The 14,043-nt window shown below is 40.7% G+C and overlaps 2 protein-coding genes across 2 annotated transcripts; both read right to left on the reverse strand.

Annotated features, from left to right (window-relative positions):
• Positions 1-1,361: 1,361 nt before the first annotated feature.
• C6H11orf16 (chromosome 6 C11orf16 homolog) lies at positions 1,362-7,868 on the reverse strand. Its single transcript, XM_074149723.1, is given in 7 exon segments — positions 1,362-1,406; positions 1,408-1,548; positions 3,241-3,431; positions 3,896-4,555; positions 5,326-5,554; positions 6,731-6,890; positions 7,702-7,868. Coding segments are annotated over 7 exon segments (1,593 nt in total).
• Positions 7,869-10,964: 3,096 nt separating this feature from the next.
• ASCL3 (achaete-scute family bHLH transcription factor 3) lies at positions 10,965-11,519 on the reverse strand. Its single transcript, XM_074148972.1, has one exon. The coding sequence runs from the start codon at positions 11,517-11,519 to the stop codon at positions 10,965-10,967; it is 555 nt and encodes a 184-aa protein (XP_074005073.1).
• Positions 11,520-14,043: the final 2,524 nt, after the last annotated feature.

Below are 14,043 nucleotides of genomic sequence, written 5' to 3' on the forward strand. Positions count from 1 at the left end.
CTCCATTTTTATGGCCTGTATATTTGGTTTTTACTTAATGCAATTATATGCAGCCCACTTTGTACACTGATTTTATAAATATTTGTACATTGTGTGCCTTAAATCCAATTATGTGACTCTGTAATTCCAGGTTCTTATGCTTTAAAGAATTAAATGTACAATCAGTGGAATAAAATACATAATTCAGCCTTTGTGATAACAGCTTCTTTTGTATTATCCTCAGACAGAACATCCATGTCACATTCTTGACCACAGAAAGCATGATCCATGTGGTATGAATATCGATATGGACCTACATTAGCTTCTGTGGGCTGGCACTGATTTTAGAGCAGTTGGCTCACAAGGCATATCTCCTATCTGTACTTTTATTATTCTGATGAAGAAATAAAATGCAAATGAAATTCACTATCTAAGAACCCAACTCAGGAAGGTACTTGAATATGTCAGATGTTCAGTATGGGCACATCAACTATTGACACTTCAAGTCTTGTCTCTTTGCAGGCTCTTACCTAGGGTAAGCAACAGTTAGTTGCTGCCTTTCGCAGTAGGCGGTAGCGTACTCCTGTTTCCTGAGGGGGAAAGTACCGCTGAGCAGCTGCATGCTGCAGCTTATGGCCAAGTTCATGTGCTTTGAACATGAGCGGTCCCACTAACGAGACTCCCTGGATGCTTAACTCTCCTGAAGGATCGGGTTCCATGGTTAGAATTAGTGACATGACCTATATATATCTATAATCTTTTTGTAACTGACGGTATTAAGGTTTCAGTTAATTTTCATGGGAATATAAAATTCGGTGACTTGAATACTGGATGTCTAAGCATTTTGTTGTCTGTATCTACAATAGCAGGTCCTTTATCCTCTGGCTACTTTCTCTTCTGCTTTAATCCTGAAAAAAAAAAAAATTCAGCTGTCAGCTTGTATTGTTTCTCCATTCCTTCTGGCTTTCTACAGAAAGAAATTGCTATGTTGAATTCCTCTGGCTGACTCCAGAGAACTGTAGACAAACTGGAGGTTTATTATACCCTTGCTGTGCATCTGTTCAGGCTTTTAGTGCTCATACTAGTTTAGCTGATCTCTCCAGAATTGTAAAGTCAAGTCCAAATAATTAGGAACTTGGGAATTAGGAATTTAATATAACACCTTGGAATAAAGAATGAGGAACTGAAATTCGATGTGGGTGGAAATAGAGTTTCTCAGTTACAAAAATTATACAATTATCCATAAAGATATTCTACAGAGACAGCACCTAAATTAGAACTTGATTTGCTTAATAAATGTAATGCTGATATAGTATAAGCAGTTTACCTGAAATTTCACCTCCTGAACTTTATCAGTTGTACATTTATTGAATTCTGGTCAATCACGTCTCTCTCTGCTTTGTTGTAAATGAGCTCTTTGCTGTTTTTTTCTGTCTGTCCTCTTCTGACATAGCCTGTATCATTAAGTTTGTCGTCTCGTATGCAAGTAGCTTTATATTTGTCATCTGACTCTGTTTTCCTTCTTGCTTTTTGATATCTTTGTTTTTCTGATGCTGCAAAACCTTCTTCCTGGAGGACAGAAAACAAATCCCTTGGAAGTCTAGTCTAAAAAAAGCACCAGTGTCTTTGTAACTGCTGCTTTCCTGGCTGTCAGATAGGTACCTCTGCCTCACATAGCTTTAATAATGGTATAATTTCTGGGCTAGTACAAACTTCACTGCTGAAACACAGAAGTGTACAGTAAGACCACAGGATTTTCAGAAACTGTTAGGCTTTGACCAAACTTTGCTCCTTTGAGGGTTTCTGGCGACTACAGTGGGAGGACATTAGCCCCAGAGAGGGCACCTCTGGGAAGCCTGCTCTCTAGCTCACTTGTTTCTTGCAAGTTACTTCTGATGCAATCTGTATTATATGATAAAACTTCTTCAGGTATCTCAAGGAGTAGCAACGTGTGTGTTCTCGGTTTAAAAATGCCAAGGGCTGTTTCACAGGAATAAAAGTATGTCTTTATACTCTCTATTGTGTCCACTGCTGTGATTCATCCTGCCGGTTTGGGGCTAGAATTAAGCCATTCTCGTTTCTTTTTAGTTTTACCAAAAGGCAAAGCACATCACCTCAGTGCACTGCTGTGACACTTTCTAACATAGAGCACGTCTGCCTGGAGCTCCATATTGGCCTAAAAATTCCTAGGAAATCAAAAATAATAAAGTAGGAACAATACTGTTAATAAGTTGGTAGGCATCTGCTTAAAATTAATGCATATAATTTTGAGAATACAAGATACAGTCCAGTATATTCTCTGTTCACTAAGATGTGTCATTAACAGATTAATCTTCTCCTAAACAAAATCATGCAAGTTTAGCACATTCAAAGTTTTACTCTGCAGTCACCTCACAGTGGCAAGAGCATGAAGGTACAGAAGATCTAGTATTTGATTTCTGATATATAATTTATTAATGGTACCCCTGGTGCTCTTGTGTAGAACAGCATTTCTGTTCATCCTCTATTCTCTTTCATCTTCCCTTTCTTCCTGCAAGCTTTTTTCTTCCTCTTTTCTGTGCTTTCTTTGTTCGGCATTCATGTTATGATTTTTTTCAAGTTTTTCTAAAGCAGGAGGAGACCATGGCCAACAGAAACCAAGCCTAAAAATCAGGGTGATGTCCTCATTTCTAGCTGTGACACAGTTTGCTTAGTCTGCATCCTCTAGCTTTAGGGTAGGGATCTGCTGTTTAAACTGCTTGCTTCTTGTGAGGGAGTAAGAGAAGATAATCAGTAAAGACCGTTTACTAAAAATATCTGCTTTTATCTTTCAGAGATAGAGATCGTGACTATCAGAGCATGACTGGCAGAGCTCAGCACTTTTCTAGATTGACTGCTGCTGACAGTCACAGCCCTCCATGTCCAGGGCCACTCATGTAGGTCCCCACTTTCATAGGACTTCATTGGGTTGATGTCAGTGGGCATTTGGCAGGTTTCTGAATTGAAATTTGCATTGTTAAACGCTCACACAGTTACTGGCATAATCTTTTCCATTTTATCAAGTAGCTTCAGCCCCTCCTTAGAGTTTTGGGATTTCTATTCTGTTATAATTACTGGAGAAGTTCTCTCCCTATCAGAAAACTGGTGAATGGCCTTAGCAAGCAGTTGAGTTAGAAATGATACATTTTTCCAGCCAACCTCCAGACCATTAACAAGAATATATCTTCCCTTCAAACAAACTGCATGCTCACATAAATACAGTGTTAATACAGATCACCTTACCCCCAATGACGGCTTGAAATCTTGGTCTCTTGAGATTTCTTTCATTGTGAGTTGCCCTCTGGGAGACTGCTTGATGGTTTCAAACATTGCACTTTGATTAGTCGGTGCAACATGGGACACATCCTCCCCAATGCAGATGGCTTTGGATTCCAGCTTACCCTTTGCATATGTGCTGCTCCAACTGATGAGTCCTGGGAAGGAGTTAAAATGGTATCTAAGAGTGAAACCAGAACTGAAGTGGAGAAAAATTAATTTCAAAAGAGAGGGAAATGCACTTTAAACCTGAAAGGAATTCCTTCAGGCAATTTATTCTGCATGGACTAGCTATGAAGGTTAATGAAGATGTTAGCATCATAGAAAGGGTAGGAAAATGATGGGGAAGAAAGTCAGAGAGCGATATCAGTGTTTCCAAATGAAATTCATTGTTCTGGTAGTTTTTAATGTGATGAGCTGCCAAAAGAAGATGTAGGATGCAAGATGAGGCAGCAGAAATGTTGGAGAGGGGGAAATACTGTATCTGAGGCTGATACGCAAATTTATAATATTTATACCGACTAACTACAGGTGAAGTCACTGCCCAGATGAAGAGGGCACAGAACACACTTGGTTATTTCCCTCTGGCTGCTTCTTCCCCATGAGGGTATTTAAAAGGTACCTGAATTACTGGGATGGGACTTGTGGTGGCTTCTTTTCCAGTATTTCCCCTTTGGTCTTGCAGAAACCTTTAGCCTGGGCTTCTCAAGACAGCCGGAGTCTGTGTTAGCAGCACTGCCCCTCACAGCACTCTTAGTAGGGAATGGCTCCAGGTCACACTCTGAATTGGAAGAGGGGGAAGATGCTGCCACAACTGCTGGTTCTTCTTGGTTTGGGTCTTCCAGTTCTACAAGACGTGGAGAGGGCTCGCTGCTGGACTCTGCCTCTGCAGTTTCTCTCTGAAAGACCAGAGACCTGGACGGAAGAGGCCACCAGGCATCAACACGGGGATGGCAGCAGATGCACATTACATGTGCTGTCAAACAGCATATACCATCACAGTGATAGTGGTAATGGGGCCAGCAGGGTGAGCAGAGCAAGCAGTACTTAGCAAGGCTATGTACAGCACAAACAGGAATCTGGGCTGGTTTAAGACTGCAGGAAAAAATACAAGAGTTAGCGTCCAGACTTTCTCTGGGCTTCAATCTGCTGGTGAAGGGCATGTGGATCATCTCTACAATCCTTTCCCACAGGCTGGGAGGGATCCACAGAGCTACATCTCGCGCGAGTTTCACTTTCTTGTCATTCCAGAACTGGACCATAATTTCTTCATCTTCTGAAGCTGTTGAGAGAAAAGGTAAGCAGCCATAAGCAGCTGGCGTGCCTGGGCAGCGCACACATACAGATCAGGCTTTGCAGCTTTATGCACCTTCTACTCCTGTCAAGCAGTAGGATCAACTATCACCCCTCTCTATAACACCTCACCATAATGTCCTAGAGGGTGGAATGGGCAGCTAGGGCATCATCAGTGTGACAATAGGCCTGGCAGCATCTTTCCTCCCAATTTGTCATCAGATGAACAAGAAAATGTTGACTGAGTAACTTTTATTGTTGTTGCCAAAATTATCAAAATGCTATTCTCAAAGCGGTACTGCTAAGTCAGTGGAGCCTGACTGTCAGACATGGGAAAAATGAATAAGCTGTTGAAATCTCCTACACTTGGGTGGTAAAAATCACCCCCAGATGTACCATTCGATACAAACGTGAGCAGCTAAGCACAGATGGGTGCCTCCTAAGAGCTGCCTCACTTGGATCCCTCAGGAACAGGCCATTGTCCTTCACATGGCAGAGACAGCTTTGTCTGAGCAGACAGGAAATAGCCCCTTGGTAGACACAGAAGATGACATTTTTATGGGTCATAACTTCCATAGGGTCAGACTGGTGAGGTTACATGTAGATATCCATCAGCAAGCCCCATCAGCTCCTGCAGGCTCTAAGCAATGCTAAACTATAGTCTGTGCACTGGCTTTTCTCTGGCAGTAAGACCACAACAATTTACCCTGACAGTCTTACTCGTACTCCTGAGCAAGAAGAGGGCATCATCCCTCTTACCTCGTAAGGGGTCTCTTGTCTCAATTCCTGTGAGGACGGTTCCTGGGCCATACCTAGCCATATCTGGCTCCCAGGGTGCCAGCACTTTGTCTCCAGGGAGTAAGGAGTGCTTCATGCCGTTCACGTATTCCAGGATATCATCCTTTGCTGTTTTTTGCACACACATTGGATGCCTTCCATGTGACACAAGTCGTTTGGCAAACTCTACCAGGAACATGCCTCTTTCACCCTGTTACCAGGATCAAAATAATAATTTCCCTGAAAAACAGTGTGTTATGTGTAAGGTCACATAACCTTCACCAGAAGGCCATTCTGTGGCTCGTTCAAAACACCAAGCCAGCCTGAACAGTAACTAAATAATGTGTGGTGTTAGTCTGGCATCAACACAGCCAGAAAAACCTCTGGGAGGCTCACCAGAAAGCAGACTGAGTGAAGCATATGTACAGATTCACTGCCGCTAGGACCTGTATTTTCTTCCCCAAGAGAAAAAGCTATAGATAGAATGCAACTGGATTTCACAAACCACGCCGTGTGTGTACCAGATAACAAGGGACGCTGAAGTGGTACAGACCTGTTCCTCAGTTATGCCCACATTCTTCCTCATTACATGCAAGACTAACTCTGCTTCTTGGGGGCGTTGTTGGGAATTTTTATTTTCTTCTAAATTAAGGCCTGTCAAGAGGTTTTCCATCAACAATGAAATGAGGCACTTCCCTGTTCTTGAAAAAGAATAGGCTCTTTTTTCTGTTAAGTTTGAAGTGCTAACAAGCTAATGAATTAAAGCTTTCACTAACATTTCTGAAAAGACACCGAGCCAGTGGTCTGTAGCTGACTCAAGCTGGAAGTGTGTACATAAAACACTAATGCTTTTCCTGTGCTGTTGATGGTTATGTGTCTACACACAACAGTAGCTCTCACTGCTCCCAGCAGCACTCATGCTGTCTGAGCCTGGCTCGATGCCCAGCACCAGCAGAAGCAGAGGGTCTGCTCTGGCAAGGTGCACAATGACACCGCTCTCACCAAAAGACCGGGAGTTCGAGGGGCACCCATCTTCTACAGGAGATGAGGATCCCCGAAACACACCTGCTCACACCAAGAAATGGACTCCGTAAAGGAGGCTGAGCAGAGCAAAGATCTGATCATTATTAGTTTATTGGTGCCTGAGGCTGTGCTGCAGGCAAAAGGCTCACCTGGCGTGCTAGGCAGCAGGAGGTGAAGGCAGCCTGGAATCAGGCACATCAGGAGCTTTATGAATCGACATCACTATGAGCATATGCCATCTTAGTGATCTGTTCTCTAATTACGCACTGGCTGAAATCAAAACCGCAACACTAAACTCAGGTGGTGCATGAAGATTTCTGGGGGACTGGACACTCATGTCTACTGCACAGCAACTGTCACTGACCTCTATCTCCTCTTTTACTGTGCCACGGTAATAAAATCCATCTTGTTCCCCTCTCACCAGCACAGGGATGTTGCTGTCTAAGCCCGCTGATCTCCCAGATGCGCTCAGCCGCTTCCATGCTGGGCCAGGGGAGGAGAGGCAGTGGCTAATCCATTGGCACCTTGAAGAAAAGAAAATGGGTCAGCACTGAGAGAAACGGCTTCTGTAGGTCATGAAAAAAAATAAATCATGTAAGATTTAAGAACTGGATCATTCCGTCTCATTTTGTAGCATTCCCACAGGCCAAGGCATGCGGGAAGAAACAGAAAACTTGCTTGTGCTGGGACAATTCCTTGCTTTTGGAGAAAAAAAATCATCAGTGCCTTTTTTTACTCAGATTACTTCATTTTTGGGTTTAGAGAAAGTGAGCCAGGAGCACGCTGGAATCCTGGGCCAGCATTACCTGCACTAGCTCCTTTGCTGCTTACATGGCAAGCCAATGCAATGCAAGGCAGACCAGGAGAGAGAAAGGATCCACCTCCAGCACAGACCACGGCATAGGTGTGCTCGAGAATGCCGCAGCAATGGTTTATATTGGGAATCCAGGGAACAACAGAAAAGTAGAAAAGTAAACAACCAATCTGCTGGTTGATGACAGGTTCAAGTTCAATACAGGAAAAATAATCCCATCACAAAGCATTAGAAACATTTCACAGAAGGTAGCTGGTAACACAAAATGCTTTTCTTTATCCAAATAACATTAAAGGAATGTTTCTTTGATAGGAGGTTTACTCAGGCTTTGCTTTTCATAATCTCCAGGGTAGCAAATCACTTTAGTTAATACAATCTAAAAAACTGTCAGTGCAGGGGAAAGGAAAACTCAAATGATGTTCAAGCTGCTAATTTATTAATCTGACACACCAGCCTGTTTTATCCTCTTAGATGCCATGAAAAAGAACAAATCACAGACTCAAACAAGAACTTGATGTTACCTCTGGGGGGTGAGGGGCTCGGCGATCCAGGCAGGATGCATCACAAAAGAGCTCCTGCAGCAGGGTTTGACAGCAGGTATGACACTGGGGCACGAAAACTTGTCCAGAGCTGGCAGAGCACTGCAATGCCTGTGAGCCGCAGGCAGAAACCCTTCCAAATAAGCCATTCTTGCAAAAAGCTACCTGCAGGATTCAGTCATGAGCTGTTGGCAGCTGAAAAGAGACAACGTACTGGTGTTTTCTAGCACAAGCAAGTGCTTTCCAGTGTACCTCAAGAACTCACTAGCTTTTATTAATTGTTTATTTTTATTTAAAAGAATGAATTCAAAATATCCAGACTGGCATTTGGCGAGACAAACCCCTATCACTGACTTCAGTTATCTTCAGTCATCCAAATCCTGAGCTGGTAGAAGGAGAGAAACACCCAAGGAAACTAGAAATGCCATGAAAATCTCCAGAAAAGCAATAGCTTTCACCTCCCTCCAACTTTTGTTTCCCTCTTAACATCCAGCTCTCTTTTCTTATACCTAAACTTGCCTTTAAAGATTTCTTTGTACACAGTCCCAGCTGAACCTTCCCTATTTTACAAGCTGAGACAGAAACTACAGCTGAAGTTGACAAGCTGAGTAAACCTGACAGTTCTTGAACATGATGTTAGATTGCAGTTGCCTGTTACTTGTTTTATTTACAGTGATGTATTAAGAGAAAATATTTTGATCTTTCAGCTGTCCTGTCATGTTTTATAACATTAGGATTATGACTTGCCATGAGAAAGAATGAGATGCTCAGATTTGACAAGCGATAACTATTCAGAGGCTGTCATGGAAAGATTGATGATGTGATGCTATCTCCAGTAATCTGACAAGATATAGTAGACAAGTCTCCATTCCTTTTTTTCTTTTCTTTTTTTTTTTTTTTTAATTTAATATTGCTTAGAAATGTTTAGCACGCTTAGGGTAAAATCTGCATGGAAATTCAACAACATATAAAATTTAAGTGCTTAATTCACTTTACAAAATACAGTTTAAGAGCCCATATTATGTTCAAATGTTATTTTCTCTCTTCTCTCAGGGAGATGCTAGCAGTCCTATTTATGAGGACTTCCAGATATACGTAGTTTCAGAAAACTAGCACACCAAACCCAGCAAGAACAGCGGATTAACTCCTGCAAAATGCATTTTTAGTCAGAAAATCAACACAATATATTCACTTGTTTCACAACTATACAAACTCCCCTATTATAAACCAAACCAAGCCATAGTCAGTAATACCTTGTGAAGGAATGCAACTATCAATTCTACATTAAAGCCTATTTTAATTCCATTCAGCACTGTCACTGCTGAGGGCCAGGTCCACTATTTCTGTATAAAACAGGGCACGGACAAAGGCAATTGTGCAACACTCCGAGATTTTTATTCTGGATAACTCTAAGTACTTGGACACAGCAGCATTTCAAACTTACCAGCTATTGATAAGGCTATATCTGGTAGATTTGGATATAGTCCCGATGCATAAATCTCACCCTTCTGCCCGTTTAACGCAGGAAGCTGTTTGTTGCCAGTGTTTCCTAGTTGCTACGGAGGTTGCCACAGTCGTTACTACCAGGATCGGACATCCTGACCTTACTGGCTAAAAAAAACAGTGGAATGTGACTACAGCGAGGACCATTTACCTGCCACACATCCACTCAATTTTCAGCTCCCTGTTGGTCTAGATACTGCAGTGAAAGACTGCAGGGGCAGACAAGGGATTATAAGAGGGTGCAGTGTCACCTAGGCTTTCTGCCTACTATTGCAGGGCGAAAAATAGCATCATACTAAGCCACAGTTAGGGAAAAAAAAAAGCCACCGCCACAGGGCGTGACAAATGCATTGGTTTGAAAAGTGGACAGAAAGGTCAAAGCTGAGACAAGCTGAGGTCAAATTGCTTTACAAATTTTCCCATTTCACAACAAAGGAGAAGGACTAATGAATTTTACCCTTTCCGTGCAAAGAGAGTATCAAAACCACACCAGAATACAATGCAGAAATTCACCTGTGTGATCCCTAATCTTCATATTCTCCTTAACAAATGTTAACCCTTTTTCTTTTTTTTCTTCAGCAGGGAGGTGGGAAGAAATACTTAATTGCATTTTGTAGGCATTTTTCAATTCACTGCTATAAAAACAAGACAACAGGATGACTGCAGGTAGGGACAAGGATATAGCACTATAAGAAGTCTGTAACCGTTTTCTCTACATTCTGCTGCACCCACAGACTACCTGCTCTCATGCTGTCAGCAGACTTGTTTAATATCAAAAATACAATTCCTTTACATACAGGAAATGTTAAGAACACTTTGCCAGTTATGTGGTAAACTCTCTTCACCACCTTCACATAAATCTCTGGTTGATCACTTAGCTGAAATGATCAATAGTACAGAGGAACAGACTGGGAGGTCAGTGAAGACCACCCCAGACCTCAACCATTATCAGTGAAAGTCCCAAACAACTTCTGCTGTGGGATTATTTTTTCACCAAGGTCAAGACCTTGCTAACCCTCTTTATACTGTGTATTGTGTAAGCAGTCCTAGTAACTTTTAAGGGCACTGACAACTGAAGAAGAATCCAAACTTCAATAGAAATTAGGCTAAATCAACAGGTTTTAATGGGATTAAAATATTCATTAATAAGAAAAGGATGGAACAGCACTTGCAAGATGTTATGCTCTTCCTATGTTCAGTAACTGTACTTCAGAGAGTTGCTACCCTCCTCTTCTTGTTTCCCCCTTTTAAACTAAGCTATCATTTCTGCTGGCATCTTACAACATTCCTGGGAACCTTTAAAAAGACCTTCTAACACTGGCAATTGGAACAAAAATCTTTTGAGAAAGCGCATGTGAGAGTAAACCAGTAATATTACAGAAAATGAGAGGAATCTCAGTCCCATCAGTGGAAAGATTTTATTTTAAAGCATGCAGGTTTTGATGATATATACAGTTACTTCACACATATAGGCATTACATTTTTGGTTTGGTGACAATTTTAGAAGTGTTTTCCCCTTTCCATAAATTAACTAACTTAGGCCATTCAGATACGATTTCCCCACTTGTCTTCTTCGTATCTAAGTGTAGTTACTATCTGCAAAATCAGAACTCTTTTTTGTGGGCTGGTACTGATGCGTGCTATGATCTGCTCCTAAGACATGCTAGGAACACACTCGTCATTAATAATACAGAGGCTACTATGTTCCCAGACAGGATACCTTTTACTTGGTATGGAACAGTTTAGATAGTCTTCAAAAACTGGTTTTGTTTGTTAATTGCTTTAGGTGCTTGGCTTGGCTCCACAACATTTTGTTCTGCCACCACAGAATCGCTGTAGAGAACAGACTGTAGGTAGCTAATGTATTTTATTGCAGCACGGAGTGTTTCTACTTTGCTGAGCCGTTTCTCCACATATTCCTTAGGTAGGTGATGCCTCAGTTTAGCATAACCTTCATTGACACATTTAACCCTCTGCCTTTCCCGCTCATTCCTCTTTCTGATGAAAGCTGGCCCATAGGAGTACTCACTTCTGCGGTAATTGGCATGGGGCATTTGGAAGGGAAAGGTGCAGGGCTTGGTGTAGATGTTCTCCATGATGAGGTGCTCAGACATGAAAGGAAGGAATGACAAATCTTCAGAGCAAGTGACCTGGTTTGGTGTTTCTGGATACATGTGAAACATGACCACTGGGTCGGCACAGAAAGGTCTAGCCAGCTGTATGCGCTGAGTCTCAGTGCAGACGGACAACTTGTCCATGAGGTTACGGTAGCTTTTGCCATCCATCAGGTTTTGCATTTAACCTGGAAATGCATAATCACATAATAGTTTAAACAACTCATGCTGAACAGTAGAAAAAAAGTCATCTGGCCTTACCAACACTAGGCATTACTGGCATTTTCCAGGAGCGAAATTTGTGACATTTCAGAACAGTGTTGGAACACAGGCACATAAAGTGGATAACGTCCCATTTGAAAATACAAGAGGGTGCAAGTCAGCAACACCAATTAAAAAAATTTATAACAAATTTTAAGAAAATAAAGCCACTAAAAAAATATAAATCTTCCTAAAGGAAATGGCAGTCTCCTTTCACCTCAGCTTTAAAAATTAAGATCTACCTTTTCATACCCCACATAGGTATAGCTTGCTATGAATCCTCAAAAATTTACATCTCTACAGACAATAAACATAGCAGGTCAACATCTAAGGCATTCTCTTGACCCCCTTCTCCTCCCTACAAAAAAATTAAGTCTACAACTCCACTAACAGACTCCCTGCCATAACCAAAAAGCCTTCAAAGACAAATTGCTTTTTCTGTCTATTCATTTGATGTCTCATTCACTATACTATCTTAATTAGATAGAAAACTTGTGCAGGGAATGGATCTCAATCTTAATTTTATGTCTGTCAAGCATTAAATGCATTCTATACAAGAAGTCTTACAACAAGTTTAGGGGATTAATTTCTGCTGAACCTGCTATCTCCTTGGGTCCTCGTGCTTCTTCTGCACTCACCTGCATATTAAACACAGATATGAAATATTAAATACAAACCCACTGATAGAAGATTATGAAATAATCTATTTCTTTGAGGAAAGAAACACATCCTGATAATATTGTTCCAATTATAAATTATTTTACTAAGAAAGGACTGCACATAGTGGTTGGAGCACTGCTAGAAACCTGTAATTCAGACTGGCGTACTAAAACCACATACCCCCTTCTTCAGAGCAACACCACAGCAGGTGTAACTACTCAAATCACCCTTATATCTTTACTAGAAAGATAATATTGCAGTATTTTATAGGAAGGTACATTATAGTGCCTTCTCAATATCATTATTCAAACAGCTAAATAGCAGCATGACTAATAATTGTTACTTAATAACTACTTAACAATAAATTTTAAATAACTATTTTTAAAAGAATTACTGTGAAACATCCTCACTGATTACAAGCAATACTTGCCTGCACAGAATCTATCCAAAACTGCTCTTACTCACCCATCCAATTCCACATCTACATGTTCCTGTCTAAAACACATAGGTTATTTTACACCCTCTAAAATGGAAAAACACACCTGGACGTTAAACTAGGTTACCAGAAACACTGAATCATAGAATTGCCTAGGTTGGAAGGGACCTTTCAAATGGTACAGATGGCCTCTGTATTGAGTGTCATCTCTTTTTCTAATGCAAATAGACCCCACAACAAAAATCCTATGAGTTAAGAATTCATTTATAGCATGCTGTTAGACAAGAGAGAAAGTCACATGCACACATCCATTTTACATTAATATACATGTAGAAAATCAGAGGTGAATATATACTCATAAAATGAAAACAGTAGACAGTCATCTTTCCCTTTTCTACTTACACAGGTTGGATTGTCGAAAAACTTTCTACTGCTAACAACTTAAAAACATTATGTGAGGAAAAGCCTGTTACATAGCAAAAAAAAAAAAAAAAAAAAAACTTTATAGCAAAACATCACTATAGACCAAGAAACCAAAACCAACAGAACCTCTCAAAAAGATACTTGCAGTACTTGTTGTTTAGTACTGCCACTTCGGCTGCCTAACAGCATCACGTAATACAGTTATCTGCTGCCTTATTACCTGCACGAAGCGCAAAATGCAAGTGTTAAGATCGTTTTCCTTTTAGACTAGAGACTCACCAATCTTCAGACGAAAGTAAAATCCAAGGAAACTAGACGTGTTATTTTAAGACTGATGAATAATACCTGAAAATGTCTGAGTGATATTAAAAAAAAGTTAATGTTCCATTTTTCTTACACCTTATTTAGTAAGAGATAATATTAAACACGATTCATTAAAAAGCTACAGAAGCACTGTTACTGAATAGCTGGTACAAGTGACTTACACATACATTGATATTCAGTGAAGATCTGTTGCTAGATACAGCAATACGCAAGTCTCTTACCTGAATTATGTAGCTTCTTCCGCTGAGTCAATGGCTGCTGCAATTTATAGTCAATTGACAACATGCAAAGTAGCTTACAGTTAGATCTGCTCATTTCTGGTTTGGCTTTTCCACCCACACCACAGCTATGATGGCAACAAAACTTGGCATTAAGGGCTAGAAATTTTAAAACTGTATTGAACACAACCAGATTACATGAAAAAGTAATCAGGAATGCACTTTGTTTACTTCTTTGGGGAAAGTCCTAGTGTTAAGAAGTATTACACCATATAAAAGGTCTCTAATAAAGCACTTATGCAGGTAGACAAGACAAAGTTTGAAAACAGCGAGCAATCAGTAGCAAGACAAACATTTTAAAGTTTTGTTTAAACTTAGAAACACA

The sequence above is a fragment of the Numenius arquata genome, chromosome 6 (assembly GCF_964106895.1).
Source record: "Numenius arquata chromosome 6, bNumArq3.hap1.1, whole genome shotgun sequence".
NCBI classification, from domain to species: Eukaryota; Metazoa; Chordata; class Aves; order Charadriiformes; family Scolopacidae; genus Numenius; species Numenius arquata.